Here is a 20,652-nt window from a genome sequence, read left to right on the forward strand (position 1 = left end):
GATTTATTCGTTTCTCCTTTTGTGAAGTGGGCAGGCGTGAAATTTAAGAGTTGTACGGCCGATGTAGTGCGTTGGTGCTGTGCAGTGTAAATGATGATCACGGGATGCCGAATTTGTGCAAAGTGGATGTTTAGTGGCGTCCCGTCCAAAGCGCCGATTTACATAGGGGAAAGAAGCGGTCTCAATGAACCCACTCACTCCGGCCCCGGCACCCGAGTTCAATGCATTCGATGCCACTTATCGGCTCCAGAATTACCCAAGATAACCCCAGCCAGTCGGGGGCTGTCAGGTATCAACAGCTTTTATCCAGAGGATAATCTCATGGTCAAAGCCCTACGTCCAAAAACTCCTCGAGGCAAGAGGTAAGATAATCATACACGTTGATATACTATAAAATGATGGTAAGTTTCATTCAAACCCGCTAAGTAACACGCAACCTCCTTTCCTTTGAACCCTCCTATAGCCTACCAGCTTCCACTGACCCCCTATTAGTCAAACGCGCGAAAAAACAATCCAATCCAAACCCGCGTTTGCTTCAATGCCAACCAAACAGCAGCAACAGCAGTACAATCTGCACCGGGCTGAAGGAGCCCGTTCGTCCCATTCCATCCTTTAGGTGTACTCAACGCTTCTCATGTCATCGCATCATATCGCGACTAGTGAGGGAGAAGAGAATAGGAAGAGGAAAGAGTCCATCTATATACAAGGACTGTCCGAACACAACCAAGTCCAAAAGGGGTGACAAGAAGGAAAGAAGAACACCGGCCAAAGTAAAACCCCATTGCAAGAAACAACAATGCAAAACGTAACCCCGCTGCTCCGCATTTACTCCTGACCGAAACCCATCGTCTCCTCCACAGCAATGGTTAGTTTCTGCTGCAACATCTCGAGGGTCTTGTACGGAGGTAGATCCAAACGGTTGAAGCTAAACATCACATTTGTTAGCAGAGTGTCCCCCGTATACGGAACGGACGAGGTAGTAAAAAGCTGCTACTCACCAAGTATGCGCCTTAGGCAGGTTCGTAATCTCGCCGGCCTTCTCAATCGTGAACCGTCTCGGCCCATCGCTACCTTGCAGATCCTTGAACCCGTTGACCGGGATACGCGATGTGCCCGTGGTGAACTGCAGCAACCTTGACTTTTGCTCGCCGTCCCACGACCGCACCGTCTGCCAAAAGAACTGAATCACCTCGTCCGACTCGGTATAGCCGCGGTAATCGGTATGCTTCTTCCAGTCGTCGACGTCAATCTCGGCAATGCCCCCAATCAGCAGCTCCAGCTCCCGCTCGTCAAACACATTGATCAGGTCGTGCGGGATCAGCTCGTGGAAGCCTTCCTTGAACGCTTGGAACTGCTCCGCGATGCGCTTCTCGATCCTCCACTTGACCATCAAGTCTACGTACTCCTTCTTGTTCTCGTTGGTCACCTCGATGTGGCGCCCGTTGGGCTTGAGATCCTCAACCGTCATGACGCCGAACCGCTCGTCCTCGGTCGAGAACGTCTGCTCCAAGATGCCGCCCGAGATGTCGTTGTCCAGCGTCCACTGCAGTGACCGGTGGAAGTCGGCGTCCACGCCCTCCATGTCGGCCAGCACCACCGGCTTGCCCAGAATCATCTTGTACAGAGCCCCGATGAAGAAGGCGTCCAGGAACCGCCGGTGGAAGATGGCCAGGCCGACCACGCGCCCGATGAACTTGAAGTAGTTGAGATGCTCGGGGTTGATGCCCGAGTGTGGGTTGATCTGCAGCGTGTAGTTGTCGTGCGCCGAATACTCGAACAGGCAGTAGAAGGGGTTGAACATCTCGTGCGACAAAAGGAAGAAGAACTCTCGAGAAAGACCGCCATAGTCCAGCCCGTCTTCGCCGTCAAACTTGATCATCAACCGCTTCTTGAGATCCGTCGCCGACTGCCGCGAGATCTCCGCAAACGAGTCCTCAAAAATGTGCGACCTCCTGACCTTGATGTGGCACTGCCCGGAGAGGATGCGCATCGCTGGTTGCGAGCGGAAGTAGATGAGTTTCCTCCTAAAGTCGCGCTTGTACTGGGGCACGTTCTGGTCGAGCGAAGAAGGGAGCCGGGGATCATCCCACGTCGTCGTCTTGGTGTTGTGATCGACAAAGTAGACCCGCGCCGTATTGGTGAGCCGCATTTCCCAGCCGCTAGGCAGCGGGCCGAGCTGAGAGACGGGCTGCTGCTGAATAGTGCCACTAGCGCTGTTCTGCCCACCGTACATCCTGATGTACTGTTGGCGCCGAGGATCGACCCAGGTAGTCGTCCGCGTGTTATGGTCGACAAAGTAGGGCCGGCCTTCAGGAGTCCACCGCTGTTCCCAGCCGGGAGGGAGCTCGCCTGACCCTGCAGTCGTGGTTCCGGTATGCATCATAGTGGTGGCATTGGCAGCCTGTGTTGCGGCCTGCTGCGCCTGCAACGTCGGCGAATTCGAACCGGTACGGTCCTCGGGCAGCGTTCTGTTCTGGTGCCTTTGCCGCTCGACTTGTGTGTTCGCCTCGGCATTGCGGGCTTCGGCCGCCCCTGTGCCTGTCGGCCTGTTCCAACTGGTGGTCCTCGTGTTGTGATCGACATAATATGTCCTCCCCAGCTGGTCTTCGCGGCGCTCCCACCCGGCTGGCAGCCGGCCCTGCGCATCCTCAAAAGGGCTCAGCGTGCTGCTCGTCTGCCGCGGATGCGCCGATCCGTTAGCGGTCGTCGGAGGGCCCGATGGTGACGACACTAAGCTTGCTGGGCGATGGGGAATGGTTAATTGTGTGCCCATAGTGGGCGTGCCGTTGGGGCCGGACATAGCTGAGGGCGGTCTTTCGGAAATGCGGTCGCCGTTGGGAATGGAAGGCGTCGCTGGACTGAGTAGGGAGGGTCTGCTGGAGGGCGACACGGATGGATGCAGGGGCATGCGGGCTGGAGCCGTCAGGTTGGTCGAGAGATTGATGATTAGCTTCCCGTGTACCACAAGATTGTCGGTCGACTTCTTTAGGTCCCGCGTGAGCATCTGATCTGCACCATGTTGGTTCCGGTTAGCTGGCGCTGGGGAATCGGGGGGTGGGGAATCCATGCCATCAGCCTCGGGAATCAATTCGATGACATCTCCTATTCGGACATTGATGACACCAAGGAAGCCCTGGTCCTTCTTCTTGAACTTCTTCTGATCGAAAACCTGGACGGCAAGGATGCTGTCCTCATTGACCTTGCTGTTGCCTGTCAGCTCTACGGCTCGATTCCCGAAGACACGCGTACGCGGTTGGGGGGCACAACGGGCACCACTGACAAGTCGAAACTGTCGTTCCAGTATGGATTAAGCGTCCTCTTTGAAACCTGTGTCGTCTTCGTCTGCTCACCATTGATGGTGGCCACCGCAAAGGGGTCGGGAAGTCCTGCAAGCCGCGGTCAGCATTCTGGTTGTGGCTCGACGCAGGGGCACAGTCGGACACCATACTGAAGACATCTCGCTTGTATAAGCCATCAGCGGCGATGACTGGATGGCCGAGTTAGCACGACGACACCGGCGAGAATAGATCGATTGCGGGGGAGGAGGGGCTATTACTTGTAACGCGGAGGTTCGGCTGGCTGTGGCAGCAGGTCAGCCGCTGGCCTCATTCATAGCCTGTTCTCGCTCAGGTCTCAGAACTTACGCGGGGAGCCCCGAATCGGTCCGGCTGCCGCTCATGATTGCGGGCAGCACAAGTCAAACCTCGCACGTGGGGCCGGATTTTCGTCCACCAGGTCGGTGGCTGACGAACGGGGGATGTTGGCGGTTCACGGATCGAATGCGGGTTGTGGCGGCGGGCAACAGGGGGTTGATCGGAGTGGATGGCGGAAAAGAGGGGGATCCGGCGATGAAGAGTCGATGGATGAGTAGACGCGCAATGCCGGAACGGATGGGGCGGAGGAGCAGCAGCAGCAGCAGCAGGAGGCAGGCGGATCGAGGCACGACCTAGAAACCAAGGGAGAGCAAACAGCAAGCGCAGCTGGGGCCGTTTCGAGGGGTGGAAAGCGATGAGGCTGTGCTGGGGTTGGGGCACCCCGCTTTGGGACCTCTCTCGTTAATGGCTGGGCTCCTGACCCGAGGGTTTAATAAGCGGTGACGCAGTAGCCGTCCCAGGAACGAGCCACTCTGTTGATAACACAGAGCAGGAGTAACAAAATCGCGACATAAGAGATGCACTGACGGCTAGCGGTGCTTTGGCGATTCGCCGTTGACGATGTGAGCTGTTTGTCTCGAGACCGACTCCATGCAGAGACCAAGCCTCCCTCATCCACCCGTGCCACCCCAGCGGGTTTGGGCTGTACTTGTGGAGGGGATTGCCGCCGCCGAAGCCAGGTAGCGAAACACTCTCGCACGGCGCGTTTACAGACCCTTGCACTCAGGGCAGGGGTGCGCAGCCATGGAACCTGAGAGCAACACACCTGGACTCCATGTGTAATCGATTTTCTAGAAACAATCAATTAAATACTTATAGAACCGTCGCAACAATTTGTAAACCCAGAACTCCTGCCAAAATTTCTATATTATTCCTTCCGCCTCCCCATTTTTTTTTGTCAGTTTATCCTGCGCAGGTACATGGTGATTGCATTATTGCAGCATCGCCCTAGGGCCAAGCTGGTGACACGAATTGGACGGCGGGTATCGGAGCAAGGAGGGGCGGTGGAGCAGAGGATCGGCTTCTGTTCCGGGGGCCTCTATGGGGTGTCGCCGTGCAGAAACGGGGCGCGCGGGAATCAAGGCACGGAGCCCGCTCCAGGTTGCGTTCTCTTTGATCAAAACCTGTTCTCGGCTCGAGTCAGTGGTACTTGCATGCACCAACTCCCGCTGCTGTTGTCTGGTGAAGCCCAAGATATCCTATCTTCCTACCCCTGATATTACGGCGCAACATATAATGCTGATGCTGATACGAAGAGGAGAAAAAAAAAAAAAAAATTGCACTGAGTGTGCCCTTCCGTTCTTTTACCCATTCTCCGTGACGCCTTGCCGACGTAAAAACAAACAACTCATCCACTTCCAGAAACTGTACACAGTCCTTCCTGGCTCTTATCGTACACCCTGGAAGGCTGTTGTCGTCCGGAAGACGAAACCGCACCCAATCCCGCCCTAGATATGCCATAGGCTCAGTATGGAGCGAACCCGCGACCCCGGCCACGGTAGCCACCACGATAGCCGCCTCGTGTGTAGCCGCCCCTGGCACCGTAGACACCGTAGCCACCCCGACCACCACCACGGAAGCCGCCTCGACCGCGTCCCCGTGTCATGCCCGGCACATTCGTCCGTTTCGGTTCCACTTTGATGTTCCGGCCCTTGAAGACGCTGTCGTTGAGAACGAGTGCCTGTGCAACGAGTTGGGGCTCGCTAAATTCCACGTATGCATATCTGCAAAGTAAAGTTGATGTCAGCAGCCCGGACGATCCTTAGAAAGGAGAAGAGGGGTGAGAGAGGGGTGGGGCAACGAACCCTTTTGGCTGACCGGTGAACTTGTCCAGTAAGATGGTGACGCGGTTGATTGACCCGCAGCTCTGGAAGTGTGCCTGGAGCTCTTCCGGAGATGTGGAATAGTCGACATTGCCGACGAATATGCTCCGGTTGTCAACGTCTTCCTTGTCCTCGGTCAGGTCCTGACGAGCCTGGTCGAGCGACGCTTGCATCTCTCTCAGCTTTGCCGCCTCGGCTTCCATTTCCGCCACGCGGCGCTTCATGGCTGAAATCTCCTCCTGGTCGGCCAGTCAGTCTTGTGTCTGTGACGGTAGGGCTGCGAGTCGGTCGCGTCGGAAAAGCGCACCTCATCGTTGGCATCGTCACCCTCGGCGTGCTCCCGCGTCTCATCGTGGGGTTTCTCCTCCTCTTTCGGCGAACTCATCTTGACTCAGTCTTTGGGTCTCTGGGCAGGGCTCGAAACGGGGTAGATCTAGCTTGTGGTGAGTGAGAGAGTTTGTGCGGGGTGCGCGGCAGTTTCGCTGTTCTGCGGGTCGCGAATCGCGACTTGCTAGCGCCAGCGCCAGTAGGAACACGGACAAGCGGTATCTAAGAACTTACCAGATCAAAGACGGGCAGAACTGTATCGGATATGCCCTTGTTCGCGCGCTCCCGCAACAAAACTTACTTGTTTGATTGTCGAAACCACCGCGAGGCTGGTGGAACGGAGTGGTGAGGAGCCTGATCTTTGACGGCACATGCTGTGCTGCGGTTACCAGGGTGTCATGTACCTTGTACCCGGCTAATTGTCGGCTCAACGCTGGGCAAACACAGACTCTCACATCGTCCTGTAGCTCCACTCCCAAGGCTGCTTAGAGATCGCCGTTCCATTCAGGGGCTCGCCAGAAGCGACCACCAGGCTGCAATCTGAGCGGTTCCAGTAACTGATAGATATTACGACGTAAGTTACAGAGCAAATACTTGAGAAACAACTCGATGAGACTTTGATCCCCGATTTCTCGTGCTCCCGGACCCAGCGTGACAGCGAACCCATGACGAGCGGGCCTCATGCGATGCTTCATCCAAAAAGACGATTCCCAGCGGCGCTAATAAGCTGATGACTTCCCCGGCTCAATATCGGGTAGCAACATGTGGCGGCCAATGATGATTTGCTTTTCGCCAGCTCGATGTTGATTGACTGCCGAGTTAGACCCCCACCCAGTGCGCTGTCCACGCCCATCGTCATCACCTTGGGCCATCTCTTCCCTAATCTCCCATTCCATCTCCAGCCGACGCAGTCCATCAAACCAGTCAGTCGGCCGTTACAGAAATGTCACTTCATATTTCTCCCGCCACCCGCGATGCCTGGTCCTACGCCGGGAATGGTGATTTCTATGTCGAGGTCAGCGGCAACAATCACCACCGTCGCGCAGCCATCTCGGAGCTGAAGGCCGTATACGACGGCTCGGATGGCTCCAAAGATCGCCCCGGTCATTGGTATGAGGCGCAGCTCATCCACTACGGCCTACCGCCATCCAAGACCAAAGGCACCGCCAAGATGAGGCTCTTCGACGCCCTCAACAAAGGGAACTTGGCCGTGCCTGCGCATATCCTCAAGGTGGAAGGCGACTTGAAGAAGGACTGGAACAAGCGCGAGCGAGAAGCTAAACAAGCCGCAAAGAAGTCCGCCCCGACTGCGACCACCGCTTCAAAAGGATCCCGCAAGCGCAACGCCGACGACGCGCAGATTAATGCCGGCTCTGGAACTAACGTCAATATCAATCTCAGCGTTTCTGTTGGGCCGCAGGGCAATATCCAGGTAACGCCCGCGAACCCAGCGCCAAAGAAGTTGAAGACCACCAAGACAAACCGGGACGAGAAGCCAGAAAAGCCGGCCAAGGCGGCGCCAAAAGGAAGGGGAACCGCCAAGAAGGCAGCTGCCTCGACTCCTTCCGCGTCGGCCACGGCCAAGAAGTCGGATTCGACGAAGAAAGCTTCCCGCACAACACCGACAGCTCGGCGAGGTACCTCGTCGGCAAGGGGCGCCAGAACCACCTCCTCACGTCCTGCGTCTGATGAACCCTCCAATGTCCCTCTGAACCTCCGGGGTCGAGAGGCGCAGTGTAGTTGGCCCTTTAAGCGACCAGGTCAAGGACGTGCGGCGGCGGCCAGTGCGCTATCACCCGTAGTCGATACGACTCCTTCTCGCTGGGACTCATCAGACGACGACGACGACCCTCCCCCACCTTATCCGGGATCCCCAGCGCACGGGTACAACGCCAGCGATGGATACGGTCATGAAAATCAGAATGACGGACCGCTGCCTCCACTAGGACTCCTGAATGGCCGCTACGAAGTACGTTGTACTGGATGGCCCCAGTTGATAAGCGATCAGGGTGATTCGGGAATAATCTTCACACTCGATGGTAATGCACTTTGGGGTTCTTTCGAGCTTGGCTATTTATCTGGCATCCTCCGCTTGGATGAGCGGCCGTGGCAGTCATCGCGCAACGCTCTGAGGTTTGAGTGGCGCGGTGAGCATGTCGTAGACGGATACAACGTAGATTCCACGGGTCTTATCAGGTTTCTAGGCGGTGGCGAAATCTCTGGGGAGGTGGAAGTTGATGACATGTTACTGGAGTTTGATGGCTGCCGCGTGAGTGGGCAGGGGACACGGAGCGAAATTAGTGCTCTATCCATGAGGCGTCAGTGGCAGAATCGGCAGCACTAGTCTCCACCGGCACCGTGGGATCCAGGTGAGCATTTTTGGCACTTGATTAGGATAGTGTAAGTGTGGTAATAATGCAAGGGTCAAAGTATCGTAAACGAAGTTCACGTCACTTATCCAGCGCCTCAAGGATGATGTCATATTCACTGCCCAGCCAACGACGCTAACCCTGGGCATTGTTTAAGCCTGAGGATCAGCCACAGCGCGTTTCAGTGAGCAGTTTCAGCCACTATTTAGGCGTCAGCTTGCAGAGCATGGCTGCCCCGCAACCACGCAACCCCTGAATCAGTGCCCCTCCATCGCAGGTTCGGCTCCATCACAACTTCCAGTCCGCGACAGCACTTCGCTACAGCTTTCGGTCTGTCCCACCGCTCTTGCATTCAATACTTTTAGGTTGAGCTCTAGGAGTATTTCTCATTTTCATTCCGCAAGCCATGTCGATCGAAATCGAGAAGATCTTGGCTGCGTCCCCTGCAACAACGCGGGGCCAGCCAACGCAGCTCTCATGCGACGCCAAAGGAGAGCGCATTGCCTATGCAGTAAGCGCGCCCTTCGCCTTGTTGCTCTCGCAACTGTTGCCATGACCGCTCCCTCACATCAAACCTCACAATCCCCAGTCCGGAAAGTCTATCTATCTCCGCAACATAGACAACCCCGCCGTCTGCAAGCAATACACGGGCCACACCACCACCACAACAGTAGCCAAGTTCTCCCCGTCCGGCTTCTGGGTGGCCTCTGGCGATGTATCCGGCAAGGTGCGCGTGTGGGACGCCGTCGAGGCGGTCAATACCAAGGGCGAATACGCCATCATCTCAGGGCGTATCGCCGACATCGCGTGGGATGGTGACAGCCAGCGCATCATCGCCGTCGGCGACGGCCGCGAGCGCTTCGGTCACTGCATCACAGCCGACAGCGGAAATAGCGTCGGCGAGGTAAGCGGCCACAGCAAGGTTGTCAATGCCGTCGCCGTGCGCCAGCAGCGTCCCTTGAGGGCTGCCACCGTCTCAGACGACAACACCATGTGTTTTCTGCATGGCGCGCCTTTCAAGTTTGCGAGCAAGGCTGCGGGGCTGCACAAGGGATTTGTGATGGGCACGGCGTTCAGCCCCGACGGGGCGACTCTTGTCACAGTCGGTGCTGATAGGAGGATTCAACTGTACGACGGCAAGACGGGAGAGCCGACAAAGCAGGTGGGCGAGGGCGTGCACACGGGGAGTATTTTTGCCGTGAGCTGGGCCAAGGACTCGAAGCGGTTCGCGACGGCAAGTGCTGACCAGACGGTGCGGGTGTGGGATGCCGAAACGGGCGAGTGTGTGCAGACATGGCGGCTCGGGGAGGAAGGGAGTGTCAGTGTCGCCGACCAGCAGGTTGGCGTGGTGTGGCCGCACAGCAGGACCGACGGGCTCATCATCAGCTTGAGCTTGAGCGGCGATCTCAACTACCTCACTGAGGGCAGCGCCAAGCCCGTCCGGGTCGTTCAGGGGCACAACAAAAGTGTCACAGCGCTAGGAATAGGATCCGACGGCAAGGGAACCACTCTCACAACCGGAAGCTTCGATGGAAGAGTGTGCAGCTGGGACGTCTCTACAGGCATTGGCAGCGCGGTAGAAGGCCAAGCCCACTCCAACCAAGTGACACAATTCGCCTCTGCCGCAGGGCAAACGTACAGCGTAGGGTGGGACGACACGCTGCGCATCATTCAGGAGTCGACGAACAACTTCATCGGCACCTCAATCTCCCTCACTTCCCAACCAAAGGGCATCTCCACCACCTCCAGTGGCCACGTTATTGTGGCCCTCCACAACGGCATCGCCGTCTTCGCCGCCAGCGACAACAACCAGCCGCTCAGCGAACTCCCCACCGACTTCAACGCCACCGCGATCGCAGCCCACGGCTCCTTCGTCGCCGTCGGAGCCGACAACAACGCCGTCCAAATCTACACCCTCGACACGGGCAGCGGCAAGCTCACCCCAACCACCACGAGACTGACCAACTCCACGGCCCAGATCTCCACCCTCTCCTTCTCCCCAGACGGGAAGCACCTCGCGGCGGGCAACGCGTCGGGCAAGATCACCGTCTACAAGACGGGCGGCGCGTGGGACGTGGCCACGGACAGGTGGTCGGCGCACACGGCGCGGGTGCTGAGCGTGGCGTGGAACCGGGCGGGCACGCACGCCGCCAGCGGCGGGCTCGACACCAACGTGCACGTGTGGAGCCTGGCCAAGCCGGGCAGCCGGGTCAAGGCGGCCAACGCGCACAAGGACGGCGTGTACGGCGTGGCGTGGGTCGACGGGGACCAGAAGGTGGCGAGCACGGGCGGGGACGCGGCGGTGAAGATATGGGCCGTTAAGGTTCTGCAATAGCGAGCAATACTGGAGATCGGGGCCCCCTTTTACGTACCTGGGGGGGAGGGGAGAGTACGCAGGCGTGGCTTTCATGACTAGGAGCGAAATTAAACGATTCCTTGCTTGTTTCGGGTACATCTGTGCGTTGCTCGCGATCATGGATCTGATGAATCACTTGATACTCAGCTAACTGACTCCGCAAAGAGCGGCTATTTCCATATGGGAAAGAGATCTCTGCAACCCCCCGATGCGTTCTTCTAAGAAGTCCTTCCAACGGATCCCATATCTCGAAACCGTCCCGGTGTAACACTTCCAGAGCGATTCACCAAACAATTCGCATCTCATTTTTGAGACTGCCCAGTGAGTCCTCCTCGAGAAAGTTTTCAACGAGTAAATCCCATCTCATCCTCCCGAATAGCCAAGCCTTCTCCATCGGAGGCAGACTGAACGTCCCAAGATCTAGCGTAGAAGGAGGCACACGGCGAAGTGTGAAGGGTTAAAGGAGCGGCGGCCCGATGGTCGCTCTTCTCAATCCGTAGGTTCCTCCTCGGTATCGGAAAGCCAGTCATTCGCCCCGGGGTTGGTATTCATGTTCTGAGTAAGGACACCGTTGGCCTGGTTTCCTTGGGCAAGGTCCTCGTTGATGAAACCACCGTTGACGGAGCCACCGTTGACGATGCCGTTCACCACCCCAGCTCTCGCGTCTTCCCGATTAACAGAGAGGGAGGCGGAGCCAGTAGGAGCGCTAAGATCCGACGACTCGGTTTCCTAATCGAGCCGCAAGTCTTCGTAACCGCCCTCCTGGATCGGAAAATAACGGTGATTGCCGTTGGTCAGCGGCACCTGCTCCTGCTGCTGCTGCAACTGCTGCTGCTGTTCCTGCTGCTGCTGCTGCTGCTGAAAATGGGCCTGAACGTCGGCCAGTTCAGCGAGGCGCTGCTGGATTTGGAGCTCCCCTGGATAGCAGGTTAGTACCATCCAATCGAACAGGGTAACTCGCTCGGCGGCCGGGACGGGAAACGACGGCGGGGCGTACGGCGGGAGGGCGTCTAACGTGCCTTGGACGATTCGCTCGGTGATGCGGGTGATGGCGGCGGGGAGGTTCCTGGAAAGGTTGGGTTGGGTCAGTTACTGGTAATTCTATGGCAAAGAGGGAAAAAAAAAAAGAAAAGAAAAAAAAGAAAAAAAGAAAGGGCGGGATGCTTACCCAATCTGTCCGTGGACGGCCCAGTTCTGGTCAGCGAGCGACTGGGCGAGCTCGAGTTGGTGATTGTCCATCAGTGTCGGGTTCACGACGACAATCAGTGGGGCTTCGACGCGCATGGCTTCGAGAACCGTTCCGGAGCCTGGGACGAAACGTGAGTCTTGTTCGCTGCAAAGAAGCGGCTGCTATAAGACGAGAGAGAGCGTACCGCCGTGAGAGATGACGCAGCCGGCGGGACGGACGCCGATTTCGCCGCGGCACGCCAGCATGTAGTCGGCCATCGCGTCAGTGTAGGCAAACATGCCGATCTCGATGCCGTGCTTGTCTTCGTCGCGGAGGCTGTTGATCCGCTGCTCGAAGAGCTGGTAGTCTGGCCCGCACTGCACGTCGAGCCTGGTATAGCCGTGCTCCGCGAGGCACTGCAGGAAGCTCGGGCTGCTGACCTCCTCGATCAAAGCGCGGAAGCTGGCCGTTGCACCGACCGTAACAAAGCAGCGACGGCCGGGCAAACTGGGATGCTCTGCATCAAGGTTAGTTTGGTCATCGCGGCCGTCAACTCGCTGCCTTTTATGCTGGGGCTCACCCGACGCGCCCGCGCCGACCCCTTCGACCATGATGGTGATGGTGGTGGTGACGGTGGTGGCTCCAGGGTTGCCATTGGTGATGGCGGGGCCGCGGCCAACCCAGGTGATAACGTTCTCTGCCATCGTTATCGTGGCAGAATGAATATTGATTGTCGATAAGATTTGGCGGTGAAACGGCTAAATATCGGGTATATGGTTGAAAACGGGTTAATTTTCGGAGATTTGCTGTGGTGGCTCGGTTAAATTTCGGGGGACAATCCAGATTTGTAGGTCACATGCTTCACCCATTGTTAATCCTCTCATCGCTCTATTGTGCACAGTTTGCACCCATCGTCAACACTTCAGATGTGAGACAAGCAACTCCCGTCTCAATATAGGAGAACAGTTGACTCGCAGCTCTCGAGCCCGTATGTATGCAGATGACTATGGTACAGATGCATCATCACATCATTATTCTTGTTTCAATTGCTCACTTTTTGTTCGGTGTGCTCTTCTCTGGGAATGTATTCAACCGCTGCACTTTCCACGTTCACCCATTACACTCCATTCACCATTGCGTTTGTGTTGTTTTTCCATTAGTGCCCTTGAAGAGTTTAAAGTCATAACATAGCTGTTGCCTTGCCCTATCATTTACTGAGTCTAATTAGAAAACGTAGAGTTCGTTGTGATTCAGAAGGGTAGTGTGGCTGTGCACAGTGTGGCTTGTGCTTTGTTCTAGGGAGGTCGGAACTCCAAAATTTTGGAGATGCGAGTTTCCACCGCGTGTTGCAGCTGTGTCCAACCACGACAGCCTCGACCTTTCGGCATGGCCTCCCCCGCCAATTTGTTCCGGCTTTGCCTCCGGACGAGCAGCAGGCAACTACCAGCCATCCGCACTGCTGCCGCAATCCGGCAACCTCGTTTACGCCATCCATTGTCAACGACAGCGCGACTGGCTGCAGCCGACGACGAGGATTTCGACGAAGTCAAGCAGGTCTTTGCCAATCCCGGCGAGTTCCTACGCAGCTTCCTACGTGATGAGACAATCTCAGACAAAGACCGCGAGGTCGCAAGCCGTATGCTCGACGACTGGTCCAAGGTGCCCGACGACATGCGGAGAGACATCGAGCGTCTCACAACCGAGATCTCTGACGACGCTGGGCCACTGCGAAGGCCTGTAATACCGAAAAAGGAGAGCTTCTGGAACGCTGAAGAGGCCGATACGGATTTAATCACGGATGAACTTGGAGAGGACGATTTCGAGGAAGACGATATGATGGCCATGGGTCACGGCAAGCTCGAAGAGCACCGCGAGTTCAGAGAATACGCGCGCATTGCCGTGTGGGAGATGCCACTGCTCTCGAGTAAGCGCAACAGAGGTCTCTTGGGTGGCTGCGATCCAGACGACTAACTGGCGAGTAGAGCTTGCCAAGCCATTCCAGCCGCCTTCGGAAGGCGAGGCCCTGCGCTTCCGATACACGACTTACATGGGCGAGTTCCACCCTGCCGACAGGAAGGTTGTTGTCGAGTTCGCGCCCAGCGACTTGCCCGACCTCACCGAAGCCCAACAGTTGAAGCTCAAGAAGCTCGCCGGGTCTAGATACAACCCCGAAAAAGACATCATCAAGATGAGCTGCGAGAGGTTTGAGCACCAGGCCCAGAACAAGCGGTATTTGGGAGATCTTGTGGAGAAGATGATTGCTACCGCAAAGGTAAGGAGGGACAGTCACCCAACCCTCTGCCTGCCCATACTGAACCAGTTAGGACCCCACCGATATGTTCGAGGACGTTCCCCTCGACACGCGCCATCACAAGTTCAAGACCAGGATCAAGTTCCCCAAGGAGTGGTACTTGACAGAGGAACGGAAGAAGCAGCTGGAGGAACAACGAAAGCAGGCGTTGCTCTTGGATGAACAGAAGAGGCAGTCGGGGACTTTAGTTAACGGCGTCGATGCCATCCAACGGGCGCTGGCTACCGCCAAGGAACCTGTGGAGGAACCCGTCTTGATACGGAGGGGGAAGGCACAAACCAGGCTTCCGCTCCGGCGGTAACAAAATGGGCGCTGCTTTCACTACCGCTAAGGGGGCGGAGGTTGCCAACCTCCCCATTACCTAGAAGAGGCGGCTCGCGCTCTGCCCGGCCTTTGCCTTGCATAGACGAGTCGTTGTATTATGAAATCCAGTGTACATCAATCTGCACAAGAACCATAGATCCTGTTGTTGACCCCGCTTGCCTCATAAATCTAGCCGGCTTGCTTCCATTTGCCTAGCGCTAACGTGACGACAGGTTTTTGTCTGCTTTAACACCAACCCAACTCAGGGGCAACCTGCATGCCTCGAAGGGAGGGCAGAACAACACAAGTAACCCCACATACTAACGTTAAGTCGGTCTCCATCGATATATAAGGAGCGACAAAATGCCATTTCCCGGCACCTCTGGAGGCGGTTGCTATAGCTGACTGATGAGCTTTAATTCCTGCTCTGTGGACGATGGTGGATCGACCGTTTTGTCAACGTTAAATTTGCGATTCCACCATGCTCCATCTGGAGTCTTTTAAAATTAGTCTGTCATGAACATGATTCGCGCAACCCGGTGTTGTCTTCTGCCTCAATGGGCTGTCCTGGGAGCTGTTGTTCGCCAATTGGTAGTTTGTGCTGGGGTGGCGCCGTGTAGTACTAAATGTAACGCAGGGCACCACCGTCTCTTGTTTGGAAAGGAAGCCTTTGTTTTTCTATCAATTATTGCTTGCCCACACGTGTACGTTAGTATCAAATGAAGATTTTTCCCTTGATAACAAAAGTGACGTTAGCCTCGGCACTCCACCAATTCCCAGGTGGGGAATCACACATGGCGCTGTGAGGGGCCATGCAAGCCCAGATCTGCCTCCAACGGCGCTGCAGAGGACACTGTGCGGGTCCGGTTTATTGGCACTTTGTCACCGCACGTCAGCTCTTTGACGTGGAATATAGTCAGGGCCCAGCGTCCGAGCAGAAGGGAAAACTAATTCTAGTGTCAAGTCATAGCCCGTCAGTTAAAAAAATATACGCATTACGCTAGTTTCTGTCGTATAATTCCGAGCCCGTCTTTCCAGTGATTTCGCGACACAAGAGGATCACAGTACAACGAGCGATGGGATGGTTGACAAACCCCGCCCCTTGCCCTGTTTGGAGTCTAGACATGGATGCAGCTGCATGCGAGGAGGATGTGCCAGGTGTGCGAGGTGTGCCTCGGCTCAAACCTGGGATAATACCTGTAGAGGCTCAGAGCGGCGTCAACCACAAGGGGTCGCTCATCATCCGGAGCCTCCGCTCTGGCTCGTGTGTTTCCATATTTTTGTAATCGTTGCCGTCGCCTTTCCCCGGCCATCTGCTCCCCGTGCTTTTATCTTTTAGAATTTTGCGCGGCGGTTGGATTCAGTCCGTTTTATTTTTGCCTTGTTTCTCGTTATCCTTCTTAGCCCATCCAGCTGTTGCTGTCGCACATTCGCAACAATGACCACCAAGGTGTCGATTCCGGACTTCCAGGCCACGGCCGTGGATGCGATCCCTTCCATCGCCAGCACCGCGCGTGGCGTGTTCCGCACGCACAAGACCAAGAACCTGCAATGGCGCCAGGTGCAGTTACGCAAGCTCTACTGGGCCCTCGAGGACTTCAAGCCCCAGTTGGTAGCCGCGCTGGCGCAGGACCTCCACAAGTCTGACTACGAGTCTCTTCTCTCTGAGGTCGACTGGATCAAGAAGGACTGCATGTTCATGCTCGACCATCTTGAGAGCTTCACCAAAGACGAGAAGCTCGGCGCTCTCGCCGTTCCCACGGCCTACTCGATCATGAAGTTTCGCATCCGGAAAGAACCCATGGGCACGGTACTCATCATCGGCCCCTACAACTTTCCGGTCCAGCTACTCCTATGCCCATTGGTCGGCGCCATTGCTGCTGGCTGCACCGCCGTCCTCAAGCCTTCTGAATTGACGCCGGCGTGCGCCATGGTCGTCAAGGAAATGATTGAGTCACGACTCGATTCCGCCGCGTTTGCCGTTGTCAACGGCGCCATCCCCGAGACGGGGGCCCTGATGAACGAGAAATGGGACAAGATATTCTTCACTGGCAGTGCGACGGTGGGCACCATCATCGCGAAAAAGGCTGCTGAGACACTCACGCCCGTGGTCCTCGAGCTCGGTGGCAAGAACCCGGCCTTCATCACTAAGAGCGCCAACCTTGCGCTCGCTGCGAGGCGGCTACTCTGGGGCAAGGTTTTGAACGCTGGTCAGGTCTGCATGTCACAGAATTACATCCTCATCGACAAGGACATCGTCACGACCTTTATCGAATTTCTTAAGCAGGCATACAAGGAGATGTTCCCCAATGGCGCCAAGGCGAGCCCAGATTTGGCGCGCATCGTTAACCAGAGGCACTTCCAGCGGCTTAAGAAGATGCTAGACGAGACCAAGGGCAAGATCGTTATGGGCGGCGCCATGGACGAGTCCGAACTCTTCATTGAACCCACTGTCGTCCTGGTCAACTCGGTTGACGACTCGATGATGCAGGAGGAGTCCTTCGGGCCCATCTTTTCTATTTATCCCGTGAACTCGCTGGACGAGGCGCTCAACGTTGCCAACTTGGTGCACCGCACCCCTCTGTCTCTCTTTTCGTTTGGCTCCAAGAAAGAGAACCAGCGAGGTAAGCCCGCAGCTCATTATCCCCCCCCCCCCCCTTTCCCTCTCTTTTACTAATGACGTGTCTCAGTCCTTAATGAGATGACCTCTGGCGGTGCCACGCTCAACGACTCCTATTTCCACGGCACGCTCAACACGGTCCCCTTTGGTGGCGTCGGCGACAGCGGTTGGGGCGCGTACCGCGGCAAGTCCAGTTTTGACACTTTTACGCATTTCCGGACCATCGCCGAGACGCCGTCGTGGGCCGAGTCGCTGCTCCGCGTCCGCTACATGCCGTACGACTTGTCGCGGCTCAAGTTGCTGGGGCGGCTGATGGACAAGAAGCCCAACTTCGACCGTAACGGCAAGGTGGTCAAAGGCCTGGGCTACTGGGTGTCGATGATCCTGACCTTGGGCGGGAAGGGCGCCAAAGGTGCGTTGATGCGGTGGTTGGCCGTCCTAGCCGCCCATTACCTGTACACGAACGGGGTCGGAAGATAAGGGAATTCTCTCTCGTTTTCCGAGGGGCGGTTTCGGCTTCTCTTGGTTTATTGGTTCAAAGCGATCTAATGCATGAATGTCCGCTATTTAGGAGACAGCGAATGACGGACCTGTACGATAATATTTATGCAGTGGTGATTTAGGACGGGTAGCCGGCTCAGATTATACCCCAATGCAGGCCGAAACTATTTGATACCCAAGAGCGACGTTGTACGGTGAATACTCACCTGTTTGGCACCTTCTCAGGACCCGGTTGTAATATCTCTTTTGTAAATTAGTCGTTCTCTTCGGAAGGAGCAGATCCTCTGTCACATCTGGTCCATTTCCCCGCCCATTTCGCCGGAAATAGCATGGTGGGCTCATGTTTGAGCCCGCTCGCACCCTTCAAGCAGCAGCACAACATGATCATCCTTTGCTGCCATGACGACTTTTCTTCTTTTTTTCTTCTCGTGATCTTTCCCCCTTAGGTGGCCATCAAGGCCATCATGCCCCAGTCAGGGCCGCAGCCAACTGCTCGCCTCGCTCCCCGCCTAGATAGATATCATCCGCTCCATATGCCGATATCATGGCCATCTCAACGGCCTCATGATACCCCCTCACGACCATATCCTCATCCACCCGCAGCCCATTCTCCACCAGCGCCGTCACCACCCCGCGTAACCTCGCAATCTCGCGCATCGTCTCCACCTCGATCCGGTCATTCTGGCTCGAGTACATGGTCGCGTTCACACTCTCCTCCATATTCGTAATCCCCGCCTTTGCGTCGCCTCCTTCGACCGCGGCCGCGGCCGCCGTCTCGACGTGCTTGCTGATCCACACATATCCGTTCACCCCGAGCACAACATCCACCTGGCCGCCGCCGTTGGCCACCTCCATGGTCCACACCTGGCGCCGGCTCCTCACCACCCCTCCGCCGCCGCCCATCCCGCTGACGGCGACGAAGACGCCGTTCCGCAGCTTGCCGTACTTGAGGGAGCGCGTGTGCAGCACGGCGCCGCCGTCGCCGAACAGCTGCTGCACCTCGGCGACCAGCAGGTCGCCCTCGGCGAAGAAGCTGCGGATCTGCAGCTCGTCCGTCTCGGTGCGCTTGCGCAGGATGCCACCGGGCAGGTTGATGGCGCTGAGCGGGAGGGCGGCGAGCTGGGTGGAGCCGACGTCGACGCGCCAGCGCTTGGCCTGCACCTCGACGATGCGCCCCACCACCAGGTCGCCCACCTCGGGCGTGTAGCGCGCGCGCAGCGGCCGCACCGAGAGCAGCTTGTTGGTGCGCGTGATGGTGCCCGCCACCGACGACACGATGGCCGCCGTGTCCGGGTCCGCCGCCGGGTGCCCGTGCGAGACGTAGGTCCCATGCCCGCGCATCCATTGCGGGTCCGAGGTGATGAGCTCGCCCGGGGTGACGATCTCGCTGCCGTTGCCGTGCGACGTGGTGAGGCGGGCGCGCTTGGATGGGCGGCCGGTCATGGGGATGTCTCCTTCCAGGTCGGCGCCGCCACCCGTGGAGGAATCTGAGTCGTACGAGGCGTCGGAGGCATTGTCTTCGGGGTCGTGGATGGGACGGGAGGGTTTGGGGGCTATGATAGTGATGGGCATGGTGGGGGAGAGAGTTTGGGTTGTCTCGGGGAGACAGGCCGCCCAAGGAATATTGCGGTTCTTGGTATTTCTAAACCTTTGGGACGCAACTTACTCAAGTGGGGATTGGGGAGAATACGAATAAAAAAAAAGTAAAAGTATTTACCTTCCCGTATCGCAAACAGGGGCGATTTCCTTGTGAAGGTTGGATTCACAAAGTCGCTGTGGCACCCACAAGGAAAACCGCCCCGCCCAATCAGGAATAGCGCGGTACCAAGTCCCTGCTCGCGAGCCTCGGTACACAGATCAGCCTGCTTTCAGTGCTTTGTACGTGGGGACTCCACCAGCCAGCCGATAGTTCAGCAGCTAGAATAGAATAGGTACCGCGTCGAAAGATGTGACACTTAAGGTGCAATTGCTGCTTTGCAATTGCGGTTCCGCTTTTGCAACAGTTTATGAGCCCGGAGCTTCAATCGTGCACGCAGAAGAAAGCATTCACTGCAGGGAGCTTCAATTCTTCCCGAATCTGAACTCGCACAATTGATCCCAACGCCACAACCTTAATCGCCAACCATGAGCCGCATCATCATGAAGAATCGCACCAACTGAGTAGAGTGGTACGCCACTCTGTGAGGGAAAGCGCTCGTGCTAGGAGTGTGGGAATACGTTGATCCCGAATCCCTAACCACGGTCGAATTCAAGAGGCTCACGGTCCTGTCAGTTGAAAAGATCATCGAGGATATCTATGTCCAAGAGCTCGCTTCCCACAACGTCAAGCTCCAGGAGTGGGATAAGCATCCCAACCGAAATGACGCCAACAAACCGGTTGCGCCCACGCGCAAAAGCAGGGGCGACGAAATGATCCAGAGGCGCTTCGAGGAGCAAATTCGGCTCCATCTCTTACTCGATTCCCGGTGGCAGAGCACCACGGAGAGATGCCACATGATCAGCAACTGGATGAGCCAGACTGTTGAGCCAGCGCTCCTCACCGCGGCCCAGATCAATCTCTTGGTGACAGGGCGCGGGGGCGTGAAGAAGGCGGTGCGCGTCCTCGAGCAGCAATTGCACCTTAAGTGTCATGAACGAAAATCAGGCTTTAAGTAGGATGTCTGGGAGACGAGGTATATGGTCCTATTCTGTGTCAAGATTTGTCAGTAGAGACATAACTGAGGCAGCGAGCCAATTTCTTACCCTGATCTTCATGTAATTAGGCACATGATAAACAAGCTCCGTGGGAACTCTATAGGAATCTCCGCTACACATCTCCTTTAATATACCTCAAACTTTCTTTTTTCTGTTCGCTTCTATCATTCGGTTTTAATTGACTACGACTGTTGACGGTGTCGCCTGCGCTTTAAACGGGGGCGCAGGACCCGGGTGCGAATAAACGGCAAATGCGAGATATAATTACAGCTCAGAATGGTACCCAGATCTGGTATGGCGCCGCCGCAAATGGATCTGGAGAGGTTGTAATCGTCTCTCAAACCAGAACTGTTCTTTAACCACGTTTAATTCACTGTTACCGGCAATGATACCTAAGCTGCAGTATGATCCGGGATTTATGCTCAAGCTAAGAAACACTTAGGAGCGCACTGGGCATTGTAGTGGGAAATGAAATAGGGTTCACAGCGACATGCATCTCGATAACTCAGTGCCAGAGTATAAGGTGA

General features: G+C 56.4%; 8 protein-coding genes across 8 annotated transcripts; 4 read left to right on the top strand and 4 right to left on the bottom strand.

Annotated features, from left to right (window-relative positions):
* Positions 1 to 825: 825 nt before the first annotated feature.
* Positions 826 to 3,679, bottom strand: RSP5 (NEDD4 E3 ubiquitin-protein ligase; the record flags this gene model as incomplete). Its single annotated transcript, XM_071061887.1, has 6 exons — positions 826 to 925; positions 999 to 3,203; positions 3,281 to 3,386; positions 3,449 to 3,487; positions 3,557 to 3,579; positions 3,645 to 3,679. 6 exons carry the CDS (start codon positions 3,677 to 3,679, stop codon positions 826 to 828), a joined length of 2,508 nt encoding a protein of 835 aa, XP_070917988.1.
* A 1,439-nt stretch (positions 3,680 to 5,118) lies between these two features.
* PABN3 (Polyadenylate-binding protein 3) lies at positions 5,119 to 5,861 on the bottom strand (the record flags this gene model as incomplete). The annotated part of the gene is made up of 3 exons (XM_071061888.1): positions 5,119 to 5,377; positions 5,459 to 5,715; positions 5,784 to 5,861. The coding sequence occupies 3 exons, from the start codon at positions 5,859 to 5,861 to the stop codon at positions 5,119 to 5,121; spliced, it is 594 nt and encodes a 197-aa protein (XP_070917989.1).
* An 885-nt stretch (positions 5,862 to 6,746) lies between these two features.
* Positions 6,747 to 8,147, top strand: MFIFM68171_06469 (uncharacterized protein; the record flags this gene model as incomplete). Its single annotated transcript, XM_071061889.1, has 1 exon — positions 6,747 to 8,147. One exon carries the CDS (start codon positions 6,747 to 6,749, stop codon positions 8,145 to 8,147), a length of 1,401 nt encoding a protein of 466 aa, XP_070917990.1.
* A 431-nt stretch (positions 8,148 to 8,578) lies between these two features.
* On the top strand, positions 8,579 to 10,507 carry AIP1 (WD40 repeat-like protein; the record flags this gene model as incomplete). The annotated part of the gene is made up of 2 exons (XM_071061890.1): positions 8,579 to 8,683; positions 8,762 to 10,507. 2 exons carry the CDS (start codon positions 8,579 to 8,581, stop codon positions 10,505 to 10,507), a joined length of 1,851 nt encoding a protein of 616 aa, XP_070917991.1.
* A 750-nt stretch (positions 10,508 to 11,257) lies between these two features.
* On the bottom strand, positions 11,258 to 12,400 carry ALG13 (N-acetylglucosaminyldiphosphodolichol N-acetylglucosaminyltransferase catalytic subunit alg13; the record flags this gene model as incomplete). The annotated part of the gene is made up of 3 exons (XM_071061891.1): positions 11,258 to 11,594; positions 11,697 to 11,835; positions 11,902 to 12,400. The coding sequence occupies 3 exons, from the start codon at positions 12,398 to 12,400 to the stop codon at positions 11,258 to 11,260; spliced, it is 975 nt and encodes a 324-aa protein (XP_070917992.1).
* A 682-nt stretch (positions 12,401 to 13,082) lies between these two features.
* RSM24 (mitochondrial 37S ribosomal protein mS35) lies at positions 13,083 to 14,308 on the top strand (the record flags this gene model as incomplete). The annotated part of the gene is made up of 3 exons (XM_071061892.1): positions 13,083 to 13,620; positions 13,679 to 13,968; positions 14,021 to 14,308. 3 exons carry the CDS (start codon positions 13,083 to 13,085, stop codon positions 14,306 to 14,308), a joined length of 1,116 nt encoding a protein of 371 aa, XP_070917993.1.
* A 1,440-nt stretch (positions 14,309 to 15,748) lies between these two features.
* Positions 15,749 to 17,410, top strand: HFD1 (Hexadecenal dehydrogenase; the record flags this gene model as incomplete). Its single annotated transcript, XM_071061893.1, has 2 exons — positions 15,749 to 16,934; positions 17,001 to 17,410. The coding sequence occupies 2 exons, from the start codon at positions 15,749 to 15,751 to the stop codon at positions 17,408 to 17,410; spliced, it is 1,596 nt and encodes a 531-aa protein (XP_070917994.1).
* A 483-nt stretch (positions 17,411 to 17,893) lies between these two features.
* On the bottom strand, positions 17,894 to 19,003 carry rrp4 (Exosome complex component rrp4; the record flags this gene model as incomplete). Its single annotated transcript, XM_071061894.1, has 1 exon — positions 17,894 to 19,003. One exon carries the CDS (start codon positions 19,001 to 19,003, stop codon positions 17,894 to 17,896), a length of 1,110 nt encoding a protein of 369 aa, XP_070917995.1.
* Positions 19,004 to 20,652: the final 1,649 nt, after the last annotated feature.

The sequence above is a fragment of the Madurella fahalii genome, assembly GCF_045866475.1.
Source record: "Madurella fahalii IFM 68171 DNA, scaffold_3, whole genome shotgun sequence".
Classification (NCBI taxonomy): domain Eukaryota; kingdom Fungi; phylum Ascomycota; class Sordariomycetes; order Sordariales; genus Madurella; species Madurella fahalii.